We start from the raw sequence: 27,382 nt of genomic DNA, 5'->3' as shown, positions 1-27,382 counted from the left end.
TGCTCTTCCTATCTGCTTAGATGCTATATTTTATTCACTACTGTATTTCCAGGTACCTACGCATTATAGGGGACTGGAATGGAAAAGTAGGAAGTCAAGAAACACCTGGAGTAACAGGCAAATTTGGCCTTGGAGTACAGAATGAAGCAGGGCAAAGGCTAATAGAGTGTTGCCAAGAGAACACACTGGTCATAGCAAACACCTTCTTCCAACAACATAAGAGAAGACTCTATACATGGACATCACCAGATGGTCACTATTGAAATCAGATTGATTATATTCTTTGCAGCCAAAGATGGAGAAGCTCTATAGAGTCAGCAAAAACAAGACTGGGAGCTGACTGTGGCTCAGATCATGAACTCCTTATTGCCAAATTCAGACTTAAATTGAAGAAAGTAGGGAAGACCACTAGACCATTCAGGTATGACCTAAATCAAATCCCTTATGATTATACAGTGGAAGTGAGAAATAGATTTAAGGGACTAGATCTGATAGAGTCCCTGATGAACTATGGACAGAGGTTCGTGACATTGTACAGGAGACAGGGAACAAGACCATCCCCATGGAAAAGAAAGGCAGAGAAGCAAAATAGCTGTCTGAGAAGGCCATATAAATACCTGCGAAAAGAAGAGAAGTGAAGAGCAAATGAGAAAAAGAAATATATAACCATCTGAATGTTCCAAATAGCAAGCAGAGATAAGAAAGTCTTCCTCAGTGACCAGTGCAAGGAAATAGACGAAAACAACAGAATGGGCAAGACTAGAGATCTCTTCAAGAAAAGTAGAGATACCAAGGGAATTATTCATGCGAAGATGGACTCGATAAAGGACAGAAATGGTATGGACCTAACAGAGGCAGAAGATATTAAGAAGAGGTGGCAAGAATACACAGAAGAACTGTACAATAAAGATCTTGATAACCCAGATAATCACGATGGTGTGCTCACTAGAACCAGATATCCTGGAATGTGAAGTCAAGTGAGACTTAGAAAACATCACTACGAACAAAGCTAGTGGAGGTGATGGCATTCCAGTTGAGCTATTTCAAATCCTGAAAGATGATGCTGTGAAAGTGCCAGCAAATTTGGAAAACTCAGCAGTGGCCACAGGACTGGAAAAGGTCAGTTTTCATTCCAATTCCAAAGAATGGCAATGCCAAAGAATGCTCAAACTACCACACAATTGCACTCATCTCACACACTAGTAAAGTAATGCTCAAAATTCTCCAAGCCAGGCTTCAGCAATACATGAACCCTTAACTTCCAGATGTTCAAGCTGGTTTTAGAAAAGGCATAGGAACCAGAGATCAAATTGCCAACATCCACTGGATCATGGAAAAAGCAAGAGAGTTCCAGAAAAACATCTATTTCTGCTTTATTGACTATGCCAAAGCCTTTGACTGTGTGGATCACAATAAACTGTGGAAAATTCTGAAAGAGATGGGAATACCAGACCATCTGACCTGCCTCTTGAGAAACCTATATGCAGGCCAGGAAGCAACAGTTAGAACTGGACGTAGAGCAACAGACTGGTTCCAAATAGGAAAAGGAGTACGTCAAGGCTGTATATCGTCACCCTGCTTATTTAACTTCTATGCAGAGTACATCATGAGAAGCGCTGGGCTGGAAGAAGCACAAGCTGGAATCAAGATTGCCTGGAGAAATATCAATAACCTCAGATATGCAGATGACAGCACCCTTATGGCAGAAAGTGAAGAGGAACTAAAAAGCTTCTTGATGAAAGTGAAAGAGGAGAGTGAAAAAGTTGGCTTAAAGTTTAACATTCAGAAGACTAAGATCATGGCATCTGGTCCCATCACTTCATGGAAAATAGATGGGGAAACAGTGGAAACAGTGTCAGACTTTATTTTTTTGGGCTCCAAAATCACTGCAGATGGTGACTGCAGCCATGAAATTAAAAGACGCTTACTTCTTGGAAGGAAAGTTATGACCAACCTAGATAGCATATTGAAAAGCAGAGACGTTACTTTGCCAACAAAGGCCTGTCTAGACAAGGCTATGGTTTTTCCATTGGTCATGTATGGATGTGAGAGTTGGACTGTGAAGAAAGTGGAGCACCGAGGAATGGATGCTTTGGAAGTGTGATGTTGGAGAAGACTCTTGAAAGTCTTGGACTGCAAGGAGATCCAACCAGTCCATCGTAAAGGATATCAGTCCTGGGTGTTCATTGGAAGGAGTGGCGCTGAAGTTGAAACTGCAGTACTTTGGCCATCTCATGCAAAGAGCTGACTAATTGGAAAAGACCTTTATTCTGGGAGGGATTGGGGGCAGGAGGAGAAGGGGTCGACAGAGAATGAGATGGCTGGATGGCATCACCAACTCGATGGACATGAGTTTGGGTAAACTCCAGGTGTTGGCGATGTACAAGGAGGCCTGGTTTGCTGCAATTCATGGGGTTGCAATGAGTTGGACACCACTGAGCTACTGAACTGAACTGAACTGAACTGAACTGAAGGCATTTTCTGGTCCATAGGAATTGCTTAAGAAATGTTGGATGAATTTAATTAAATTATGTATATTACACTGTCAGCAGCAGCAAATAGTGTTTTATTTGGAATTCAGAATATGTTTGTTTACTGCTTAAACATCAAAAGTTAACTTGGCTAGCATCCTAACCATGCATTGCCCAGTTCCTCTGCATCCAGGCACCCTTCTCACTTAAATAAGAAGCTGTTTATTCTTGGAGTTTCTGCTAGTTGAGAAGGAACTGTGATCAAGCTGCATTAATGCAAGCGGGATTTCCCGAGACATCAATAAACTCGAAAGGTTCCCAGTGGGCCACTTGTAGTGTCAATAAAGGTTCATAATTACTTGCTCCTTTGAGCTTTTTAGACCCAACTTCCTTTCACTCTGCTGTGAATAGGAGGCTGGAGATCTGAGTGGTTCTTAACTTTCTACATCTTAGGTGAAGAATGGCAAACATCGCCAGGGATCCCAAGTTTTTAAGCAAAGGTGGTGGCTGTTATCCTTGTTATTTTACGCTGTCAAGGGACTAGAAGTTTTTGTCAGTATTGCTCGCCTCCAGCAGAGGACTGGCAGTGAACCTCACCATTTCTAAGTTCAGGGGGATGGAAGGCCTAGCGGCCAAGGGCAGATGACAGCTGGAGCCATTGCTCAACCTGAAGGAAGAGAAATGGAATTGAGAGAGGCTCAGGGGGAAGGACGAAAAGCAGGGGGTCTGGGTCCTGCTCAGACAGACGGGGGAAGTTCTGGCTTCCAGGCACTGTCTCACTGTAGGACTGACTCCCTCACGCACCTCCACCGTACCCACACCACGCAAAAACCAAACCAAGGCTAACTAAGTTGCAAGCTTCTCTCTGGCTGAGGCTAGGGGACCCAAGACTTGGAGAGGGACTCTAACTAAGACTAGAATCTAGGAAGGAAAAAGTGGTCCCGCCACACAATACAGTAGAAGTCAAACAAACAAACAGGGTGAAAATTAGGCTAAATACAATTTACTAAGACTTTTAGAGAAAAGCTTGCTGTTTTTCCTTTTCCCCCTTCTTCCTCCCTCCCTTCCTTCATTTCTTCTCTCCTCCCTTCTTTCTTCTGGGTGTGTGCATGTGTGCATGCGTGTATAGGTGTGTGTGTGTGTGTAAGTCTACCTGCGTTTTAAAAAGGAGATTCTGCTTTTCTCAGACTCTGATCTCTCCGCAGGAAAGTTAAAGTGGGATTGGAGTTTCCTTGACTTCTGCGTGAGGAGTTTTCAAATGGCAGCGATCGACCCTCCTAAATATCCATCAAGTCCCCGATGACACCTCGGCCATCTCACTGGTTCCTTGCCAGATTCTGAGCTGGGCTGGCCATCCACCACCCAGCCGGAGTGGCAGATCCGCTCTTGCGCGCGTGTTTTTCCTTTCGGGATGGAGCGGCGCCCAGCACATCAAACGTCCTCCCGCCCCCCATTCACTCCCCTCTGGAGGCCCTGCGTTTGGCTTGTGTGCGCGCGCGAGGGTGTATATTTAGCAAAGACGCCTGGAAGCGGCTACCCCTCCTGCTAGCCACCCTCAGCTCTCAGATCGCGTCTCCGATCTGTGTCCCCAGCCGCGGGGTCCTCTCCACGCGGAAGCGGACAAGACTATCTAGGTGCGCCCTGGTCCCCAGATCGAGCTCAAGCTTTACTGTCCCGAGAGGACGAGCTGACTTTTTCCTCGGGCGCCGCTCTCTTCCCACGGTGTGCGAGCACTGGTGCGTGCGTGTGAGTGTGTGTGTCTGTATGTGTGAGCGCGATTGTGTATGTACACGACTGAGCTCGCGAGCTTCCTCTCTACGCACCGCGCAGGCAATGCCGGCGACGTTACTCTGCAAGCAGCAGCCGGAGACCGAAGGCAACAGCAGCCTCCGCCCCCTCGGCGCCGTGATTGGCTGGCTTTGCTCATCATTTCCATGCTAGCAAAAAGGGAAGGGCCAGTGACGCCCCCGAACCCCGCTGCAGAAGCGGCCGCCACCTCCAATGCACAAGGTGTCTCTCCTGCAAAGGAACCGAAGCCCCAGGGAGGAGGCGCTGGACCGACCGGGGCAGAGCTGGAGGGAACCGCGAGAGAGAGCGCCCCGCGCAGCGCTCGGGTACCAGCCGGAGCTCGGCCGCAGAGGACCCTCGAGACCAGCTGGGGAGATTCCGGCTCCACGGTCTCCTCGGCTTTTTCAGATCTTGCCCCCCCCGCCCCGCGACTACCTCTCCCCCGAACGGAATCTTTCTATGAAGAGGAGGTGAGGGAGCTGGGGCCACCAGGAGTTTCCCGGGCACCCAAGATGCGCTCCATCAGGAAGAGGTGGACGATCTGCACGATCAGTCTGCTCCTGATCTTTTATAAGACAAAAGAGATGGCACGGACCGAGGAGCACCAGGAGACGCAACTCATCGGGTAAATGCAAAGCTTCATTCTAGGATCTGACAAAAAGTCCAGCCGCGAATGAGCTGTGAATAGAAGCGGTCGAGTGAGCGTTGGGGTCGTGTTAGCGGTGGGGTCCGCCTGTGAGCGCTTAGTCTCGTGAAGTAAATAACAAAGGATGTTGTTGAGGTGTGTGATTTCTCCACGGCGGGTTCTCAGTAGGAGTTCAACTTGCCCTGCGCGGTGATAGTGACAGTTGCCTTGGTGCCGGGGCTCGCAAGCCAAAGAAGTCCCCGCGGAGTGTCAACAAAGAACGGGCACCCTTGCCCTTTTTAGTCCCAGGGCAGAACTCGGTCCAAATGTCTTTATTGCCCTTCCTTCTTTCTCGGTGCTAGCTCTAAAGGGAGGTACCAGCAGAAACTGGCTTCCTGAAAGGCTGAAGTTAAAGCCCAGAAAGTAGGAAATGCGTCTCCTCTTTACAATTGTGTTGGGTTTTGTTGTTGTTGTTGTTGTTTGGCGTCGAGTAGATCTGTGTATCATCATTTGAGTTAGAAACTCCAGGTCAACCAGTGATACTTGCTTCTTTGCTGTCCGTGGGTCAAATGCATGGGCGTCATGGTTACAGTTTTGGAAACTGGGTTCTACTTCACACAGACTAGATTTCTGCTTTTTCTTTAGTTTGTCTAGATGAGTTCAGAATCTTCCTCCACCCTAGTCAGTTCTCTAAATATCACACTTCCTTCCTCCCTCTCCCCAGCCTCTGTGACTTTGAAGTTTACCCAGGAGGTGGTTGCAACTTTGTGTTGCTTACATAGCTTGGAAACGTTCTTTTTTTTTCTGAGGATGTGACCCCTGGTTGTCAACTCTGCTCGAAGTCCTGTTTCGGAAATCCTGCCTCATCCGGAGGTGTCTGCTGTCGCTATCGGAAACTCCACACTGGCAGAGATGCCAGCCTGGTTTTTCTTTTCCCTAAAGATGAGGACGAAGATAGAACCCTTGCACGCTGGGGCGGGGAGGCGGGGGCACAGGACAGCTAAAACGTGTGTACAGGCGCGCGCGCGCGCACTCACACACACACACACACACACACACACACACACACACACTAAACTTAACGCACTCCATTTCTTAATATTCCTGCTCTTCCCTAAGTAATGAGAATTGAAGTGAACAAAAAGCCGGCTTATCTGTACAGAAGACGCTGTTCTTTGATAGAAAATTAACACAGAAGTACAGTCGAAGGGGACTGGAAGAGAAAGAAAAAGCCAAAGAGGCCTGTGCGGGATGGTTGTTATGCCTCCATAAATCTCCAAATGGGCTATTCGGGGAGGGGGGTCCCCGAACTGTGTGAGGTCCTTAACACTGGGAAGGGGTGGCTTGCACCTTCAGCCTGGCTCGATTGTCAGAGAAGGACTCGGGCGAGAGGGGGCGGGGGTGAATGGGTGGGCATCCCTGGGTAGACCTGGGGCTTTGCTGACGGACAAAGGGGTCTTTCGGGAGGTGGTGAACCGGCGCCCGAGGGGGAGAGGCTGAGGCTGGGCTTGGGGGTGGGGGGTCGAGGCTCTCGGTGATCTTCCGGGTTCGGTGGGCTTCGCAGACGCGCCTTGAGCCCAGACAAAGCGGCCGCGTCCTCGGCCAGGACTCCGAGGGTCGGGGCCTCGGCTGCGGGCCACCCTGCGGGGCGCGAGCGGGAGGAACGGGTGGGGGGCACCCCGGGGGGCCCCCTCCCCAGGCCTCCGTAACCCGCCGACAGGAAGGCGGGGCGCACCCCGAGTCTTGGGATGCTCCCCCTTTCCTGGGCGACATGCCTCCTGTGGCCTCTGCCGGCCGGTGGGCGCAGCCCAGGGCGCCCGGGAGGAGGAGGAAGGGGAGGGGAGTGAAGGCGGGGGGCGAGCAGGCGTCGACCTGGGCTAGAGGGTCGGGCCAGCCCCGCGGGGCTTCTCTCGCACCTTCTCCGGGCCGAGCCCGTCCCTCCGAGGATGCGCGGGGCCGGCGCATCCGGCAGGAAGAGGGGTGTGCGCGGAACGGGGGTTCTCCGGGCCCCCCTCCACGAGAGAGCTGCCCGCCCGGGTGGAGGAACCAGCCTCTATTGCAAGAATCAGGCCCCCTTTACAAATAAAACAATAACTTTTACTGCTCCAGTCGGCCCCCGCGCGCCTCCTCCCTAATTAAAACCCGCAATCACGGCCACGCGGGGCGGCGCGCGCCGCGCATCGCTGAAACCTGGGAGTCGGCGCTGCTCGGGGTTCGGGGTGGGGGGGGCCCACCGGGAGGACAGCTGGTCCCCCCCAGCCCACCCTCGCCCCAGCGCTTTCCCCTCGGCTGAAACGTGCCCCTGAAAAGCTGGGGATAGCAGCTGATTATTTCAACTCCCCCGAGTAGTGCTCCTGGTGGCGGGGTTGACTCATCCCAAACAACGGTTCTTCTCATTGACTCTCTTTCTACCCAAGCCACGTGGAGGGGCTGGTTTCTTTGGAGATGAGTAACCCAGCGCGGCGGTTTGGCCGCCTGAACCCAAGCCAGTTCATCGCCCGAGAGGTAAACAGGAGTCTGACCTTTGGGGGCGCCGCTGCGTACCTTGTGAGCGGGCCGTAGATTCGGTGAAGGGCAATTCCATAGTCCTTGGATCTTAGAACATCCTTCTGGATTCGGATTTAGCGTCCCTGCTTCCATCTGGCAGCAGACAGGTAGTTACTTTCTTTATTCCACCTGCCTGCCTTTTAACACTGGAGGTCCTACCTAGAGTCGATGTGACCTGGTTCTTCTTATATCCAGGATCAAGCAGTCATTCCACACAGAAGGAAAAGCAGGAAGCAGCCGCTCAGCTTCCCACACCAAGCAACCGCATTCACACATCTCCAGAGGAATTCCAGCAGCATGGAATCATTCCATAAGCAAGGATTGAAGGATAGGTCGAGTAATTATTGGATGTTCAGAATTGTTTCTTTCAAAGCTAGCCTATTAATTGCCTGATCTGTTGGCTAGTTAATAAAGTTTAACTGAAAGGGCACTTAGGGATATAAAGGGCTCTGTTCTTAACTGATATTTTTACTTAATGAGGGAAAATGGCATTTGCTCTCAGTTGGCATATTCTTTTACTGACTGTGTTCTTTGGATATAACTAGAAATATGCTAACTTAAAGATCCTACAGATAAAATTATGTGGGTGTACTCATTTAAAGAAATAATGCATTTGGGAAAGTAACAAACTTTAATACCAAATAGACATTTGCTTTGTTACTCCTTAAAACTTGCCACATACTTTTTTAATGGTGGACTTTAAATGGCAGTTTAACTTACTTTTCTTATTATCTAGAGATCTCTTTTTCACTTGACTGTGCACTTTAGATTATCTCCAGTATTAGTTCTGAAATTTAGGATTGACAATGGAGATAAGCATTCATACTTGAGTGTTTTAGCGTTGTCAGCAGTGTTCATTCCAGTTTGTTCTAGAGTAGAATACGCTCTGGTAACTCAGGAAACCAGAATCTGCATGTTACTTCATATGTTATATTTGGAATTCTACTAAAAGCCATATGCTGTAAGTTAAGTTAGCACATTTCATTGTTTTTTAGTTGTTTTACACTTAGGTTATGAAAACACAAAACTGCCTGCTATTTCTGTTGAGGCTTAGTTTGATGCAAGTTCTTTTTGCGTAAATAACTTACATTTTCATTTTAAATAGGAAGTTTAACCTAAGAAAACAGATCCCAAAGCCAAATCAAGAAGAGTTTACAATGAGGTGAATACAGGGCTTTTGGGTACCTAATTTCATGAAACTGAATTAAACCTATGTATTAGGTACTGCAGAATTAATAGAATAAATTATAGCGATGCCTGGCAACTCATATTTCAAAGAGAAAAACATTTATAAAGTCTAGTAACATAACTACTAACTTTATCCCTGGTATTACACGGATGGCCATCTAAGTGGGTGTTTTAGCTGCGTATAAGCAGGAATACTTTATATGTTGCTTCGTTTCTTTTATATGGTGTGTAATTAGCCCTGTAGAAGTACATGTTGAACCTTCCTGTATATAGCCCATGCAAGAAATGTTTTCAGTGCAGCTGTTTGGAAAAGGGATGAGAAGCTAGGAGGGGGTGGCAACATCCTTCATGCCTTGCATTCACAGGAAGGAAAAGGCTTGTCCAAGACCAAGTACTACCAAGGTCACAAGTGAAGAACCCCCTGGGACTCATTTAACTTTATACAAAGAACTTTGCTCCAGAGCCTCAGATTGCTGGAAGCCTGGCCTTCTCACACATGAGCTCCACTGACTTCAAGGAGAAGTGTGACTGGTTGTAGATACTTTCATTCAAAATACTTTCCAGTAATAAAAGTCTGAAGTTTGGCTGATCACCAGTTTACTGAAAAAACAATTCAAAGGGCAGAGTAATGTGGCAGCATTTCGTTAATATATTAATCAAACTGATTTAAACTTTTAAAGCACTTCTTTAAATCTTTGCAGTTCTGAAAAGGCTGCATACCATACTGTGGCAATCATTCTGCTTTATAAAAATGTATCTTTATCTACCTGTCAGGAAAGCAATCTTCCACAGGTATTTAAAACGCCAGCTTACTTCTTCTATAAAAGTTTATTGGTGGCAAAAAGTTATTTTAATTAGAATAGGCAAAAGGAGTCCAAAATGGCGGTGCTAAAAGACAAGGAAGGGAAAAGCCCGCAAAAATAGAACAGAGGAAGGTCAAAGGAAGGTCCGAGGACCGGAGTGAGGACTTCAAGTAGAATAGCATTCCTGACTAAGCCAAATCTGCATACGGCAGGCCCAGGGGGAAGAAAAATAATACTAAAAAGAGGAGCCAAAGGGCTCTCTGTCTCCTGCCCCTGCGCACTGGGGCACTCTTCTCTTCGCATCTTTGGACCGAAGTGCCCTCACGCCTCGAAGATGGATTTTCCTGCTATCTTCTAAATAAAATAGAGCTGTAACACTGAACTGTAACACTGATTTGTCTAAGAGCTATAACACGGTCCGTTCGCGACCTGAGAGCTATAACACGGCCTGTCCAAGACCCCAGAACTGTAACTCACAGAGGGGGCTTTAATGTCCGTCACTCCAAATCTTCGTCGTGAGACAGAAACCGAGGAGCCATACCCTCGCCTGACAGTAGCAATCTGTGTTTAGAAAAAGATGAATTGACAGGCCAAGTATTAACAAGATGAAGACTGGAAAGATACTGACCCCTAGAAATATTTGTGTCCATACCCTTGGAAGTACATCTCCAAAAGTATGAAGGTTAACTCTCTACATCCACATTTTCATTCATATATAGTTATCATGATTAGACACGTAATACAAAAATTGACTCTGGGCCACTGAATAGTAATTGCACCCTGTTTCCTTACATCCTAAATGACCTCTATAAAATGACTATTATTAGCCATGCTTAGGCATGCGAGTGTATCGTTTTCATCAGTAGAACAGTTTAAAATATTAATTTTTATAGACTTCTAAATTTTACAGGGAGTAGTTGCATTTGATGCTTTGAGTTGCTTCAAATTGGAACTACATGTTTCAAAAAGAATGCAAACCAAAATACCAAACTATAAGCCTCCAATTACAGAATTCATCTAGCAGCTGTTGCACAGGCAGTGTTTCCATTGATAGTAGGGGAGGATTGCCTACATAATAAACACAGATTTAGACTTTGTGACTGAGCAAATAGCCATGCTGCTTTTTAACTATGTTCTTGAGATTCTAAAAAAAAAAAAAAAAAAAATTAAGAGGTGACATGTAAAGAAATACAGATTTGAAAGGGCTAGGCCATAGACAGGAGGCTTTTTTTTATTCTCTGAGTCTGGATTTACATCAATAAAACGCCAAGAAATAGTGTACTGAACAATGAACAGTTTCAAGTATAAAGGCCCTAAGGGCCTAAATGCCATCATAGGTATCTGTCACTTACAGTCAGTACCCCTGCTGTTAGTATGCCTCATGATATACTTGCCTCATGCTGTTGATTGGTGGGGGCAGCACAGTTGATTTTTTGATGTAACCGAAAATACCAGTAATAATGGCTACTGAATGAGTATTCCCCCAATTGCAATCTCTTATCTCCCCACCTCAAACAACTATCAGAAAGCACTTCATTGTTGAGATTTTTTGAGACCAATGTTATTTCAGAATTAGCACTTCAGTTGTTTTATAAATTACTTTCATGTGCAGAGTCCCATTTAATCCTCACAAAGTCGAAGCATATTAGTTAATATTTTTGCAGTTTTCAAGGTAAGGTTCAAGCCACCTCATCACAGAGGATGAGATGGCTGGATGGCATCACTGACTGGATGGACATGAGTCTGAGTGAACTCTGGGAGATAGTGATGGACAGGGAGGCCTGGCGTGCTGCGATTCATGGGGTCACAAAGAGTCGGACACGACTGAGCAACTGAACTGAACTGAACTGAACTGAACTGAACTGAACTGAAAGCCACCGTGGCCTGGAAAGAGAATAGGGTCAAAGGATGTAGGCGCTAGCAAGCAACAGAGTCACAAACATGCCTAGATCACTTGATAGCCAGCGTCTTCTTACTCCAAAACAAAAGCTCTTTCCGTTATGTCTCATGGCTCCTGTGGAAATAAAATTACTCTCTTAGGAGTCACAGTTACCCAGATGCAGGGGAACTGGCCAAACATCCTGTCTCTATTGTTAAGCACAGCAGGGAGGGAGGGATTAAAGGGGAGCAGAACTTTGATGAGAATTTTTTCCTTTAAGTACCGCAAAGGTCTTTTCTTTACATGAAACCAGTTTTATTTAAAAAGAGTAAGTGAAATGATAAATGTAGATAATTACCTGATAAAGTCACATTTACCTAATCTTCGTAATACCTTTCCTCTTGCTCATACGTCTTCTAACATATAGAAAATGTTGTATCTGTAAGCTGTCACCATAATCTAAATCAGGTATTATGATATTACACAAAGTGTTTCTTATTTTTACAAAGCTTTTATTGTGTTCTGTTCCAGAGAAGGTGAGCTGTGTTTGAGTCGATCCCTTGTCAATAGTTCGGATAAAATCATTCGGAAGGCTGGTTCTTCAATCTTCCAGCATTCTGTAGAAGGTTGGAAAATCAATTCCTCTTTGGTCCTAGAAATAAGGTGAGTTTCTTTAATAAGGCATAATGAATTTCACATCATGTTCGAGAATACACTGGACTTGGCAAACTTACCTTGAATGCTTGATTTATAATTTAAGTGTGAATACTTCAGTAAGAGTGGACCAGTGCTTAATGTTGCTCACTGAAAGATGTGAAGTCATAAGACTGAAATCACTATACAGTCAGAAATATAAGGATGAATATGAGAGTTTTTAACATACTGTCTTTATACTAATGAAATAAAACATTCAGCAGAACCCTGATATTTAACATAACTTCTGTCTGGATGGACATATATTTTGAGAATTATCTTTAATTTCTCTAAAGTCTTTAATAATCTTGTGTTTTCTCATACTGGATACAAGTAGAGCCTATTCAACTGCTATTTTTGCCAACAGTTATAAATAAACTTTACTTACTCCATGAGTACTTATTCAATAATTATATCCTAAACAGGTAAAAATTAGCAAATAAGGTTTCTAGAATAGAGGTTTATTCTTTGTAAGATTCTGGTATTTTCATGTAGATAAGCTCTTGAAATCAAATACAGCACCTATCTATATTCATTATATCTTGTTTTATTCAGTTATAATTCTATAACTAAGAAGAAAGTTAGGGCCTTCCTATTTATAGAGGAAACAAGATCATTTTCACTATAGTTACTTTGCTGTGTTGGTTGGCATGTTTAAATCAGAGCATTTCAGTAAATCAGAACTCTTAAAAGTTCAAGAGAACAACCATCCTTTACATAATAACACGTTGCATTTTCTAGCATTGGTAAAATGCTAATTACTCAATGACTGAATATTAACATATAGATTTTGTAAGAGTGGTTTAGTGGTTAAGAGGGTAAGCTGGCTGATCTCTTTGGGTTTCTATGTCCTCACTTCTTGCCTCACATCTATATATAATGCAGAATAAGCCACTTGAAGGAAGAATCTACTACCCTCATCTTCACTGTATGCATAGCAATTCATAGAATGCATTGCATCGAAGGCACTCACTACATGTTAAAATATAATTGAAAGAGTGGCTGCAAATTAAAAAGAGATGGGTGCCATGGAAATGCAGGAATTGGTAGACCTCTTTGTTTTAAAACTTTCAGTCTGACTGGAGTGGAAACAGGAATCAAATCTGACACTTGGCAATGTCAAGTGGTGTATGTTTGGTTGTTTCCAGTTGAGGGTGAACTTTGTATATTTGAGGGCAGAGTACAAGAACAGGGAGATGAGTAGCATCTGACTGATGTAGGACAACTCTGACAGTTTATAAATCAATGTCTTCCGGGTAGAATATGTGCAGCAATCAGTGGATAAAAGGAAACTTCAAACAGTTCTAATACATTAGCAGATTCCTTATAAAAGTACAGATTTTCATATTCTCTTGAGAGATTGAAAAATGTATAACTCTGGGCCTGTACTCCTCCTGAGGCTTCCTTGGTTGAAACCAACACTAATCATGGTATCTCCAGTTGGACGGTTTTATACCTTGGCTCCGTTTTCTCATGATACCCACCTAGTGTCATCCTTACTATCTCATACTCCTATGCCCACATTGACATTTAGAAACCCTTTAAGAGATGAGATAATTATGAAGGAAAAGCTACCAGATGTGGAACTAGAAGGGGCCATGAGTACAGTGTGTTTGAGTTTAGAATGGAGTAAGGATTTAATATTTCTTAGAAGTAGATCAGAGAGAGAGACATATGGGTGATTAAAAAGAAAATATATGACCTACAAGAATGGCTAGAAAGAAAACATTTAATTGTGAACGATTTGATGAGAAAGGTGTCAATTATGTAAGGTTCTGTTGGTCAAGTAAAGGAAAGTAATGAAAGAAAATAAAGTAAAATCAGAAATTGAAATACTTTAATATAATTATTATATCTAATAATTAATGTAATGAATGTATCTAACCATGCTGAATAATAAATCAGGTAAAGTCTAATAAATAAAAATACATAATTAACAATAGTTTAATCAATAAATCTGGCCATGTCTTCTTAGTATCTGTGAAAAAATGAATACTACCTAGGGGCATGAGGCTCCATCTATTGCTGTTTTTAAGGTATTCAAGCTAAAAGTATTTAATATAAGTTGACCCAAGCAATTTATTATTACAACTTTACAAATTAATGAGAGTTGCATTCATATCTTTAAGGGTGATTTATTTTCAATTATAATAGCTCATAATGTGAATGAAATGTAAATACTCTTTTCATATGGTTCTCCTTAGCAGGTAAAGAAGTAAACAATTAAACAGTGAGCAAATATTGAATAAGACATACAAAGTTATCACTTCCTTTCAAGGAAATAATAATTTATAAAACCATTACTGCTCAATATACAGTTTATAAAAATTATATAATTGCCTATCACAGTAGTGACTAGTAAGTATCAATTTGACACCTAATATACAAAAATGTAGAATATAAAATAGCTAGTTAGTGGCTTAACTTTCTTTTTAAGTCCAACCTAAAACTAATTTTGGTTATTTTCCTTTGTTTTTCCCCACATCTATAGCATTTATGAAGAACCACATTAAATTTGTGTCAGTGAGTGGGTGTGGGCCTATTTTACAAGTGTTTTCAAAATTCTACTTTGAAGTTTTTGATTAAGACATTACAACTAGTCAATTTTGATCTTACATGATTGAACAGTGCTTACAAATCTTTCTCATTTTTGAAATCTCATTAAACTTATTATGCTCTTGTGACATTCCTAATAAATTATTTATCTATTTACATTAAAATGTGAAACAGTCACTGAAGATAAATTGTTTTCCCCTACTTTTGGAGACATGATTTTCTTTCTTATTACTAATTCTTCCAGCCCTATATACACTCTGCTGCTTGCATATGCACATCAAGAAAGGATTCATATATATTCATCAAACAACTGTACCTCTGGGGAGTTATATGAGAGAGATGATTTCGTATATTTGTTCATTGTACTTTGAAAACTCATCGAGATTGAGGGAAGTTTACGCATCCCACAGCTAACTTCACAATTAAACTAATTAGCTTGGTTAAAGGCTTGATTTTATTGTTAGTAGCTTGTTCTTTCTCTTGCCTGGAGAACCCCAGGGACGGGGGAGCCTGGTGGGCTGCCGTCTAGGGGATCGCACAGAGTCGGACACGACTGAAGCGGCTTAGCAGCAGCAGCAGCAGCAGCAGCTTGTTCTTTATATTGTAAGCTAAGAAATGACACGTTTAAGATGCATCAGATGTTGTCAGTCTATTTGTGAACAATGTACTGAGAAATTGTACTAGTCATGTCCAACATTTGTGACTTGACTTTTTTTTCATCTTTGGGTTGTTTCTTTTTGTTCCCTCATTTTTCATATGTTGAATAGGAATCTAAAGAATTACAATACCAGATATAAATGTGCGGAATTGTATGAGCTCAGCTACTGCTCATCAGGATCAGAATAAGCACATCGTGATTAGTCAGCAAATGTATCTTCAACTGGTAGTGGCATTATATATCAAAGTTCTTCAATGGATGCAGTTTGTAGGTTGACTAACCATAGCAGCAGATTTGCACGTGCTTCAGCTGTCAACAATAACTTGCTGTTGCCGCATTGACTTACTATAGAAAAAGGTCCCCGTACAGTTCCTCTTGTCCAGTAAGTGACCATTTGGGGTCTCACAGTGCATTAGTTCCCTGGTCATCCTTCAAAGCCAGGCCTCTCTGACTGTGCAACCAGAGCCTCTTACTAAGAGATAAATATTTTAGAAGGCTCAAGTTCAATACTAAAAGTGCATACTATTACAATGCATCTTTATGTAAAGTTCACAAGGTGGAGTATTTTTGCTCTAACATAATAAAATATAACAGTATCCATCCAGTATTGCCAAATGCTGAACCAAAAATCAAATGGCTACCTGAGGCATAAATTAAACTAAAACAGGCTTTTCTTCAAGCTTTTTTAAGACAGTTTTGCCTTTTCATTTAGTTGTGTTCAGAATTTTTTTTTTTTTTAATTTTAAACTAACTAGAATATCTTTCCTATAACAGCTAGAACCCTAAGCTCAGAAGCCCTAACAAGCCAGGCTCCTCTGTCCATGGGATTTTCCAGACAATAGTACTGGAGTGGATTGCCATGTCCTTCTCCAACAAGCTATAGGTTATGTTTTTGTTTGTTTGTTTGTTTCAGAGCTTTAAGTCACGTTACCTTACAGAATTAATCTTTTGAGACAAAAAATTGTCTGCTTTTTCTAGGCGTAATGAAATACTTGGCATTTCTTAAACTTTTTTTTTTTTCAGTGAAAACAATTGAATTGATTCAGTGATTTTTGTCTAGAGTCAAAAGTTTGCAAAAACTGATTCCTAATATATGTGTATCACTACCTAATTCGTTTCTCAACGTGTGATGCCTTCCAGCTGTAAGATTCGCCTCACAATACTTACTGATGAAGTCAACAATGTCATTTAGATTAAATTTTAGCTGCCACAGCACGTGTGCTTGCTGTTGACAGGAAACCTACAGAGAAGAAAGAGTGGCACCTGGTGATAGGTTAGCTATATTTAACATTTCACAAGTGAAAACAATGTTTAGTAAATTAATTCCCCAGGACTCTGCAGCTGCTATTTCAAGTGGTGGGTGACGTTGAAAGGGAAGTTGTAGTTGAAAATTCAGTTGAAAAGTTTCTGTATAGCATCTATTCCTGTCAGTTTCACAGTCTAAACCAGTCTTTCAGTTTAAGCCAACATTGCCTAACAAAATAGTATCTTTATGACTAACTTTCTAGTCTTACCCAAAGTGAAAAATATTTTCTGATTCTGTCAGTTAATCTTTATCTTTAAGACAGTTGCTGAATTTAGGTGTTTGCTTTTCGAATAAGGTTTCAGAGGTTACATTATGCTTACAAAGTAACAGTTAAAGACCTGTAAGGTCTTCCCGGCTTCCTCGGTGGCTCAGATGAAACCCTTCCGTTGTGTTGTTTTTTGAAGTCACACACAGACAACACAATTCTCTGCTTTAAAAAGCTGGTAATAACTTGACCACATACTAAGAAAGCTTACACTGGTACAGCCTGCATATTCAGTGTTAGCTTCTGTTGATTCATGCTTCCACGTCCAGAAATTGGAGTTTTCTATCTCTTTCCAAAGTAGGTTTGTTTTGTTTTGTTTTTTTTTAAACGAGCTGCTTTCATTCATGTCGATTTTATCTTTTAAACAAAGCATGTATGTTCCCCTTGGTAATGCTTAACATGTTGTTTCAGTTCAACATAAGTACACGAGCTTTTCAGGCTCCCAATGACGTTCAGTTAATTATATTTAAGCACTAGTTTTCTTCTTTCTGGGGCTTCCCCAGCAGCTCAGCAGTAAGCAATCTCCCTGAAATGCAGGAGACTTGGGTGTGATCCCTGGGTTAGGAAGATCCCCTGGTTCTTGCCTGGAAAATCCCATGGACAGAGGAGGTTCATGGGCTACAGTCCTTGTGGTCACAAAGAGTTGGACACGACTAAGCACCCCCTCAATTTATTTGTTCTGGTTTTTTCTTCAATAGATTTACAGTCTGAACAACAATTAGACTTAGCAAATCCATATAATTTTTATATTACATTAAACCTATAATCTAAAAAATACAACCTACTGGGGAGGAAAAAACAACAACAACCAAATTTTCTTTACTGTTTCCAAACAAATATCAAGCATTTTCATCAATATTTTCACTCGTTGTAATTATTTTGTCTTTATTTCACCCTACACCAAGAATTTTAGCTCAGATAATACTCAAAGCATAGGTTTAAACCCATAGAAATGAAAAGTTTGGTTCAATGTAGGAAAAAGAATAAGCTGGAGGCATTTAAGGTCCACCTCCCCTTTTCAGCTTAAGAAAGCAAATTCTATGGCAACAATTGTTCTGAGTTTTATCTAAGAAGATTACATTTTTATATTTCAATTAGTCTGTGTGAATTGGTGTTTTGTATTCTGTTTTGTAAAGTACTTTTACTATTGTTACTGCTTCCATTAAAAAAAAAAAAAAGCAACACTGTTGAGCCTGTAAGCACTGGAATAATACATACAATAATATCATCTGTACTTAATACTTATTTATCACATTAAGCATTATTTTTTCCTGAACTCTTAGAGTCCACTTTTTAAATACCAATTTTCCCTAAGAATGAACTTATATAAACTCAGAGATTTAGAGACCTGTGTTGGAAAATATTTTTGCTGCTAACTTTTTATAACACAGCAAAGATACTGTGATTGGAAAGTCCCTCTTGCTATCCGTTGACAAGCATTTAAGTGTATGAGTAAGGGGATTTTCCCTTTTGGATTTCCAAGCTAAAGAGTCCTTTTTCAAAGCCGGACCTGTAATCCATTCACCTTTGGCTTGCAAACATACCACAACTCCTGTGTTAAATCTTCAAATACCTACAGCAACTCCTTTAAATTATGTTGAAAGGAAAATGATAATCATCATCTAGTTTGTCAATTCGACCACATCCGTGCAGTCTTTAAAGTCAAGCTTGTCATTTTCACAGGAAATGAAAAAAAAATTTGTTAAAATACAGGTATCAGGCATTAGTTAATTTTTTCACTAGAGAAGTAAGTGGGAGTTAATATGTACAAAAGTTGATTGCTGCTCTTGGCGCTAGTTAACTTTTATGAAGAATCACATGTGCTTAACATAATGAAAGGCTTCTTAATTTTCTGCAGTTCATATGCTCCATAGTTGCTGATTTCAACAGCGATTCTCTTCTGATGTAGTCTGTACTTTGTTAAGATGACTGCCTTATAAGGTTTGTTAATTTTAAATTTTCATTTGTAGGGCATTTATATACATTTTCCTGTATAAATTTTACTCCTTATAAGCCTGATAATCCAAATATTTGATAAAAATTCAAAAAATGTTCTTTTTTTTTTCAGAGCTAATGGGCATATTCCTTGTGTATCAAATCTAGGCAAATAAAATATTCAGTGATCTGGTTTCCTAATTAGATCACACGTTAAAGTGGGATGTGTTTAAAGCAAACCAAAGTAAAACCAAAGGATTACGGTTTTCTCAGGGTATATGCCCAGTAGTGGGACTGCTGAGTCATATTATGGTTTTATTTTAGTTGTTTAAGGAACCTCCAGAGTGGTTGTATCAATTTACATTCTCACCAATAGTGCAAGAGGGTTTCCTTTTCTCCACACCCTCTCCAGCATTTACTGTTTTTGATGGTTTTTTGATGATGACTATTCTGACCAGTGTGAGGGCCATTTGTAGCGATATGGACAATCCTAGATTCTGTCATACAGATTGAAGTAAGTCAGAAAGAGAAAAAGCAAGTACCACGTATTAACACATGCGTATGGACTCTAGAAGAACGGTACTGATGCACCTATTTGCAGGGCAGGAATAGAGAGACAGGCGTGGAGGACATACTTGTGGAGATGGTGGGGGAAGGAGAGAGTGGGACGAATTGAGAGGGTAGCATTGACATTTGCAATGTCAATTACACCTTGACTACCATGTGCAAAAGAGATAGCTGGTGGGAAGCTCTTTTGTACAAGGAGCTCAGCTTGTTGCTCTGTGATGGTCTAGGCAGGTGGGATGGGGGAGGTTGGAGGAAGGCTCAAGACGGAAGGAATATGTGTATATGTATAACTCATTCGTCTTGTAGAGCAGACACTAAAAAATTTGCAAAGCAATTATATTCCAATTAAGAAATGAAAAGGAAAGATTGTTGTTGTTCAGTAGCTGTTATGTCCGATTCTTTGTGACCCCATGCAACTGTAGCATAGTCTCCTCTGTCCTCCACTAACTCTCAGAGTTTGCTCAAATTTATAACCATTGAGTTGGTGATACTATCTAACCATCTCATCCTCTGCTGCCCTCTTCTCCTTCTGTCTTCAATCTTTCTGAGCTTGAGGGTATTTTCAAATGAGCCAGCTCTTCGCATCAGGTGGCCAAAGTGTTGGAGCTTCAGCTTCACCAGCAGTCCTTCCAATGAATATTCAGGGTTGATTTCTTTAGGACTGACAGCTTTGATCTCCTTGCTGTCTCAGGACTCTCAGGAGTCTTCTCTGGTATCACAGTTCTAAAGTGTCAATTCTTCAGCACTCAAGCTTCTTTTTGGTCCAACTCTAACATCTGTACATGACTGCTGGAAAAGGCATAGTTTCGCTCTCTAGATTTGTCATAGTTTTCCTTCCAAGGAGCAAGTGTCTTTAAATTTCATGGCTGCAGTCACCATCCTCAGTGATTTTGGAGCCCAAGAAAATAAAATCTGTCACTGCTTCCACTTTTCCCCTTTCTATTCGCCATGAAGGAAGAGACTAGATGCTATGATCTTAGTTTTTTGAATGTTCACTTTTAAGCCAGCCTTTTCACTCTCCTCTTTCACCTTCATCAAGAGGTTCTTTAGTTCCTCTTTACTTTCTGTCATTAGAGTGGTGATAAGCAAAGATATGAGTTGTTTTACATCCCTCTTTGCTAGTCATGCTTCTGGCTTATAAGTAGGATTTGGGGAATTTCCCTTTTGTTGGAGTGTTAAGAAGAGATCATATTTTTTGCTCAATAATAAAATTTACAAATAGTGATGAAGCTTAAACAGTAGTATCATTAGAGGAAAGTGTATCTATCATATCACGAATATTATAATGATGACATTGTTTTGTGCTTTCTGAAAATTCAAGCTTGAAGTTAAGAGCACGTCAGTAAATAATATCCAACGTCCAACTCAGAAGACTGATTTCTCAGATTTCTTCTAGTGGGTCTCTGTTTGGTAACTTGAGGATCAAGCAGTCTAAGACTTTTGTAAGCTAGGTTCATAGATATTTCTTTGTTAATATATAGTGAAAGTCACTCAGTTGTGTCTGACTCTTGTGACCTCATGAACTGGGGCCTGCCAGGCTCCTCTGTCCATGAGTTACTGGAGACATTTGGGAGGTCCCAATTACTGAACTTTCACACAGTTTAAATTGTAAGCCATTGCTAGACTTACTTCTGTCTATCTCAGCTTGCAACTTGGCTGTTTCGTGTCTGACTTAACCTCTTTTAGTGCCTTGCTGAAAGGGGTAACCAACATAGTTATCCAAGAGCAACAAGCTATTATATGTAGAATATGACTCTCAGGTTATTACAGACCACAGTTTTAGCAGATGCTATCCTGTATCATGCCAGGAGTCACCAGCTTTCCAGGCAGCTGTATCTATTTTCTCATTTTCCATCATTTAACTTAGCATAAATGCATATATTTTTATGTAGCTTCTCACATCTGTTAACCAATTTCTTTAGTAGAGAGGGGATAGGCTAAGCTTCCACAGAAGGGAAACTTTAAAATACAGTGGGTCACAGGGAGCTCACCTTGGTGCTGTGATGACCCAGAGGTGTGGAATGGGTGGACGGGTGCAAGGCAGGTTCAAGAGGGAGGAGATATGCGTGTACTTACAGCTGATTCACGTTGTTGTATAGCAGAAACTACCGCAACATTGTAAAGCAAGTATCCTCTGATTAAAACTTTTAAAAAATTCAGTGGGCTGGTCAAACAAGTTGGAAGCTTATTTCTTTCTCCTATAGGAATATACTTGATCCACTCATATCCTGTTTAAGAAAACTAACTCAGATGACCAAATCCAGCTATACTTGGGTTTGGAAACTTGGACATGTTCTAGTTGAGCATCCATGTCCCCAAGTAAAACCTGGAAGATTCGATTAGGAAAAGAGAGAAGGGAAGAAAGAACACAGAGACAGTGAGTTGTCTCTGCTGTACAAGGTCCAGTATTCTATCTGTCCATGTTTTCCTCTAGGATAGCCATCCTGTTTCCAGGGTTCTTGAGCTTGGAGGGAAACTTTCATAAGTACATATTGCTGTAGCTTTAACATTACTTCAAATAATTATAATATACACATGATTTGGTAAGTGTCAATAATTTTATTGGAACAATCAGTCCTTTAATAGAGCTAACTAAAGTATAATTCCAAACAATTTCAAGTTTCTTCTGTGCACCTTAACTAGACAATACTGAACAAAATAGATGATTATGGATAATTAATGAAGGTTGGCAGAATACTATCAGGCTCGGGAAAGTCAACTCATTTCAATAGTATTTCATTTAATAAACTAATTTTCTGTTTGCTAGATAGGGGGCCTTTTTCACTCCACATATAGGTGTATATAGTGTATATCTACTTACAGAATCATTGAAAAACTATGTGTAAATGACTTTTTAAAAATATATTTTATTTCCTATAGTATCAACTTAATTGGTGGGTTTAATTACCAAATGCGTTTCTTTATAAATGATATTACCTCATTATTGACCAGAGACGCATACATGCATCTTTTGTTTCCTGAACATTATTGCCCAGAGATGTTTCAGTTTCACTTACATAACAAATTGCTTGCCACCGGCATTAATTTCTGTGAAAATCCCCCAGTCAATAACGTGTCACCAGTCCTTGGATGCGTTGTCGTTAATGGGAAACTTTGCTTGTATCTCAAATGCAGGAAGAACATTCTTCGTTTCTTAGATGCCGAACGAGACGTCTCCGTGGTCAAGAGCAGCTTTAAGCCTGGTGACGTCATACACTACGTGCTGGACAGGCGTCGGACACTAAACATTTCTCAGGACCTGCACAGCCTCCTGCCTGAAGTTTCGCCAATGAAAAACCGCAGGTTTAAGACTTGCGCTGTTGTTGGAAACTCGGGCATTCTGCTGGACAGTGAGTGTGGAAAAGAGATCGACAGTCACAATTTTGTAATAAGGTGAGTTTTCTTCTGTTGCTAAAATGTGTAATTTCTTCAAAGACCGTTTACTTAGGACTAGAACGCTGGCAGAAATATGTAAATCTAATATTAATAAAGAATTACTGAAAGCTAAACCTAGCATTCATCGACAGGATCTTTATCTGTGTAGTATCCAAATTTACTTACCCTGAAATGTCAAATTAAAATTATCATATCATTGACAGAAAAGGTGATCTTGTAGCAATAATTCACACCAGCTTGGTTTTTTTATTTTTTTGGCCAAATGATAATTATATTACATATAATACATAGAAAAACTATTTGCTAATAGATGTAATTACTTGTTATAATTTATTTGTTTATTTTTATTACTGAATAGTTCTTCCGTGTATAATTTATAATATATTTATAATTATTCTTTTCTATTAGTGAATGAATTAATTCACTTAATTGCATTTATAAGCCATTTATATTCAATAAATTATTTTACTTATTCACAAAATTATGAACATTACTCTGCAATGATATAACAGATGTAACTTAATTTTACTGTTTTAATAATGATTACTTAGCATATTCTAGGAATAAACTGTAGCAAATTTATATTTGATACCTTGGGCCAAATTGATTTCATCGCTTTTTATATGTAGTATTTGTGAACGTTAGTATATTTTGATTTTTTAGTTTTCTCATGGAATTAAACATAGCTATTTGTTTTTCATTCATGTTCAACAGATATTTGATGAATCATGTGTTTGGTTAGCTTTTGATTAACTGAAAGAAAGACAACCATAGACTTAGGATTATAATAATGACATAGATATTAATTAGCATTTTTTAATTCTGTTATTATTTTTGAATAGAGTTGTTGGTTTTTTATTTCTTCATAAATACTTGCTAAATAAATGAAACATGTATATTGAAATATGAAATACGGCAATATAAAGATAGATAGGAAAGTATGCTGATTTGCCATGTTGACAAATAGCTTGAAGTCTTGAAGCTATGCAGGAATCCTGCTTGTGGTAGTATAGATCTTGAAAAAAAATTTTTTTTGAACTATGGTATTAAAAATAAATGTAATAAATATTAATATAAAGTAGGCCACAGGTTTTTTATAAAGAAATAATAGCCATGAAAAATCATAAGAGAACACTCAGGGAATACAATTTATAACAATGAATATTGCTACGAACATTTTGTATAACTATCTTACTTTGCTCAGTCGCATGAAGTGTTAGTGATTGATTTGACATCAGTTGACCCTTTAAAACCCTGAGCTTTTAAATCAATTGAACTGAGAGCGAAAAACCCTGTGAAAATGTAGGTATACAAACAAAAATGTGTCCAAAGAGGAGACAAATTGTTTGATGAGGGAATGATGGTGGAAATGGAAGCAATGAGCTTAAGACATTGAAGTCTGTATGAAGTATGGTTGGGAAGAAACAGTAAGGCTTCTAGAATTTCTGAAGAGATAAAAATCAGAGCTCAAATAAAATGAGGAAGAAAAGATTTTAGAGTATAGTAGACATTTCAGAAAGTAGATAATTTGTAAAGATGATTAATACTGGAGGGATACAGGATTCGAATGTGTCCTGTATCCTTATTAATAAGGACTGACTCTTTATTCCTACATCTCTTTAAACTTCAGCATTGAGACCTACATAATGCACTGGGTTCAACCTCACCTCTAACTCTGGAATTAAGATTGTAATGTCAGCTAACACCTCAACCAGAGCACATAATTGTCTCTTCTTTTTTGTGGTGAGAATAATTAAGATCTTGTATTTTAGCCACTTTGAAGTGGGTAGTGCGGTGTGGTGACTATAGTCACTGGGCTGAATTAGATCTCTTGAACGTACATGTTTGTTGCAGGTCGCTCACTAACGTTTGAGGGTTCCCCAGGTGCCACTAATGGTAAAGAACCTGCCTGTCAATGCAGGAGACATAAGAGACGTGGGTTCAATCCCTAGGTCGGAAAGATCCCCTAAGGGAAAAAATGGCAACGCACTCCATTCTTCTTGCCTGGAGAGTCCCTTGGACAGAGAAGCCTGGTGGGCTACAGTCCATGGGCACGCAAAGAGTTGGACGTGACTGAGCGGCTTAAGACACCGATGTTTGAGCATTTGCAATTGTAGAGTGTCTTTAGGAACTGAACTTCAGAAGTTCTTTATACTTTCCTCAGCTATGATTATTTTAAAAGCTTATTAACAAGAACACTATATAGTGGTCAATCCTTAGTGTCCCTAAGTGTGTTATGGTCTTACCAAGAAGTATAAAACACTGAGGATAAGCATTTCAATGAAGGCATAAAATTATTGCCATAATTACTTTTTTTTTTCTTTTTGCTCCTATTTTACTAGTTTCTGAAACTAGAAGCTGGAATGTTCTACATTAAAATATGTACTAGGAAAGTGTAGCCTACAGATGGGTTTCTGATTTTCCAAGAAAAATTTCGGCAAGAATACATTTAACATTAGAAACAGGTAATCCCTGCAGCGAAACCTGTTTTTTTGGTCGTAATATCTAGTTTGGAAACCCATTCCTTTGAGTCTCTTGGGCACAAAAGACTTCAATGACACGTTGTTATACCAGACCTCCACCCTTCCTAAAACTGTAATCTTCCCCCTGGCATGTGGCTCGTCATCTGTGTGCATCTTCCTTCCCCAGGTGTATGTGACCTTTTGTTAGTGTACAAGTGTCTGTTCTACTCTAAAACAGCAGAAAGGGTTTTTGCTTTAAAACTCAATCGAAACACCATTCCTTGAAACATTAATAGTTTGCCATCCAGGTCAAACTGGTTAAAGTCACAAATTTTAGTAACAATTTTTAAAAATCTTCCAAATTTCCCATCTTCCCAGAGCTATATGGTGTGTACGTGCATTTGCTTAGGTATATAGTTTTAATTGGTTGTTTGCCTGTATCGCCTATTGCTCCCAGTTTGTTTGTTTCTCTTTTCTTCTTGTTAGATAATAAGTTGGTTATGGGAGAGACAACTTATGTCTGAGCTCTTACCAAGGACACTGTTAGTTCAGTGACCCCTCAAGGATCAGATTCACCCTGGTATTATGTTCAATTTGACCTCTGACATGAAGCAAAGCATTCTTTTTAGATAAAATATTCATTCAACATTAGATTTCAAACTTTATCTGTATTTTTTTGAAGGTGCTTTAGAGAAATGCTGTCTTCTTTGTTTAATGATGTACAGAATGCATTATTACATGCAAACAGGAATCTCTTGCTCCAAGCAGTTGTCCTGTTGAGAAGGAGAGCAAGGTGCATGGCATAACTGGTCTATGAAGTGTATTGGTATTTTGGGAGAATGTTATTTTTAATGTCCCACAATATTTTTAAATAAGCTGCTGAAAACTGCTCATGTTAAGTGCCTGCACGTGTAGTGATAGCTGTGCACAAGAATTGACACACACACACACACATTGTCGTGCATTTCTTCTCTTAGAAGAGATACTCCCTCAGGGGCTATTTGTATTAGAAGTTAATCAATTAAATTAAATGCTGGGTTTGCAGGGATGTTACACAAAATGGGAGTTCGATCAATATCAGGATGCTTAAAGGGGAAAAAATGAGGGTCAGAAAAATCAAAACCTTACTCTGATTCTCTAATTACTAAATATTGAACTGATTTGTAAAATCCAGGTTTTACATGTATCTAAAAAACAGAAAAATGGGCATAAGAGAAATATTTTTATTTCTTAATAAAAATGCCTAAAATCATAATTCAAATATTAGCATTATGTCCACGTGTGCTACCCTTAAGACCCCTAATCTGTAATTCCTCAGTCGGTGAGTACCGTGCTGCAAGAAGGAGGCCAGGACAGAGCACAGGTGGGCAGTCACTCACTCAAATTGAAAATACCTCGCTTTTCTGGACTTGAAATCCTGTCTGAAAGGGAAAGTTCATTAAGGATGACTAAGTTCTTGTGATGTTAAAGATCTTGAAATATAGCTCCAGATAAGCAAAAATTCAATTTAATCTGGCACCAGTGTGTCAGATATAAACCTTTTCTCACCTCGTAAGCATTAGAAATATTGTCCCATTGATATTAAATTCTGTATTTTATATCTGGATGGCCTGACATGCTAAATATTGGAAAGAAAGAGAGAGAAAATCAATGCTTCAAAGGAAGACTATTACCCAACATAGAGTCCAGGATTTCAAGCAGAATTCATTGTCTATGATACTGGATAAAGTTGCATACCTTTCTATACTTTAGTTTTCTAATTTAGAAACTGATATTATTATATGAACTGTTTCTCTGTTCCTGGAGTGTTACACCTAGAGTGATGAATTGTCACTGCACAATGTCAGTGCTAAATTTACCCTATATACTCATCTAAAGGTATGCTGTAAAATTTCAAGAATTTAGAGTTTGGAAGACATGCATCATTTATGTATCAGATTAAGTAAAAGAAAACAGAAGTTCCCTTCATGCAGTCTGTTTAAAAGAATCTTTAAATCCTTTCCTGGGTCTTTTTTTTTTTTTTTTTTTGCTTTGCTTTGTGTTAGGTATAAAGTTATTTCAACAGTTCATATCTTAGACTAAAGAATATACCTCTTTAGTGGTCAAAGTTGGATTTTGCAAAATGATATTTAAACTGCTTTTCAATTGTCCTGCAGTTTTTGAATGTTTTCTCATTTTTTGGATGCTTTAGTCCCATGTATATTTACAAAAAAAAAAGTACATTATAATATTTGTATTGTCTA

At 40.2% G+C, this 27,382-nt stretch overlaps 1 protein-coding gene across 1 annotated transcript in view; it reads left to right on the top strand.

The window, feature by feature from the left end:
* The first annotated feature begins 4,756 nt into the window (after positions 1–4,756).
* ST8SIA4 (ST8 alpha-N-acetyl-neuraminide alpha-2,8-sialyltransferase 4) overlaps positions 4,757–27,382 on the top strand; it is a 101,515-nt gene continuing 78,889 nt past the window's right edge. The window contains exons 1-3 of the mRNA XM_068980791.1: positions 4,757–4,884; positions 11,833–11,964; positions 22,417–22,674. Of these exons, the coding sequence (XP_068836892.1) occupies positions 4,772–4,884; positions 11,833–11,964; positions 22,417–22,674 (503 nt within the window). The 5' untranslated portion in view covers positions 4,757–4,771. The remainder of the gene's footprint in view (positions 4,885–11,832; positions 11,965–22,416; positions 22,675–27,382) is intronic.

This window comes from Capricornis sumatraensis, chromosome 9 (genome assembly GCF_032405125.1).
Source record: "Capricornis sumatraensis isolate serow.1 chromosome 9, serow.2, whole genome shotgun sequence".
Lineage (NCBI taxonomy): Eukaryota > Metazoa > Chordata > Mammalia > Artiodactyla > Bovidae > Capricornis > Capricornis sumatraensis.
Note: the sequence above shows the minus strand (reverse complement) of the source record. Positions and strands in the feature narration are given on the sequence as shown.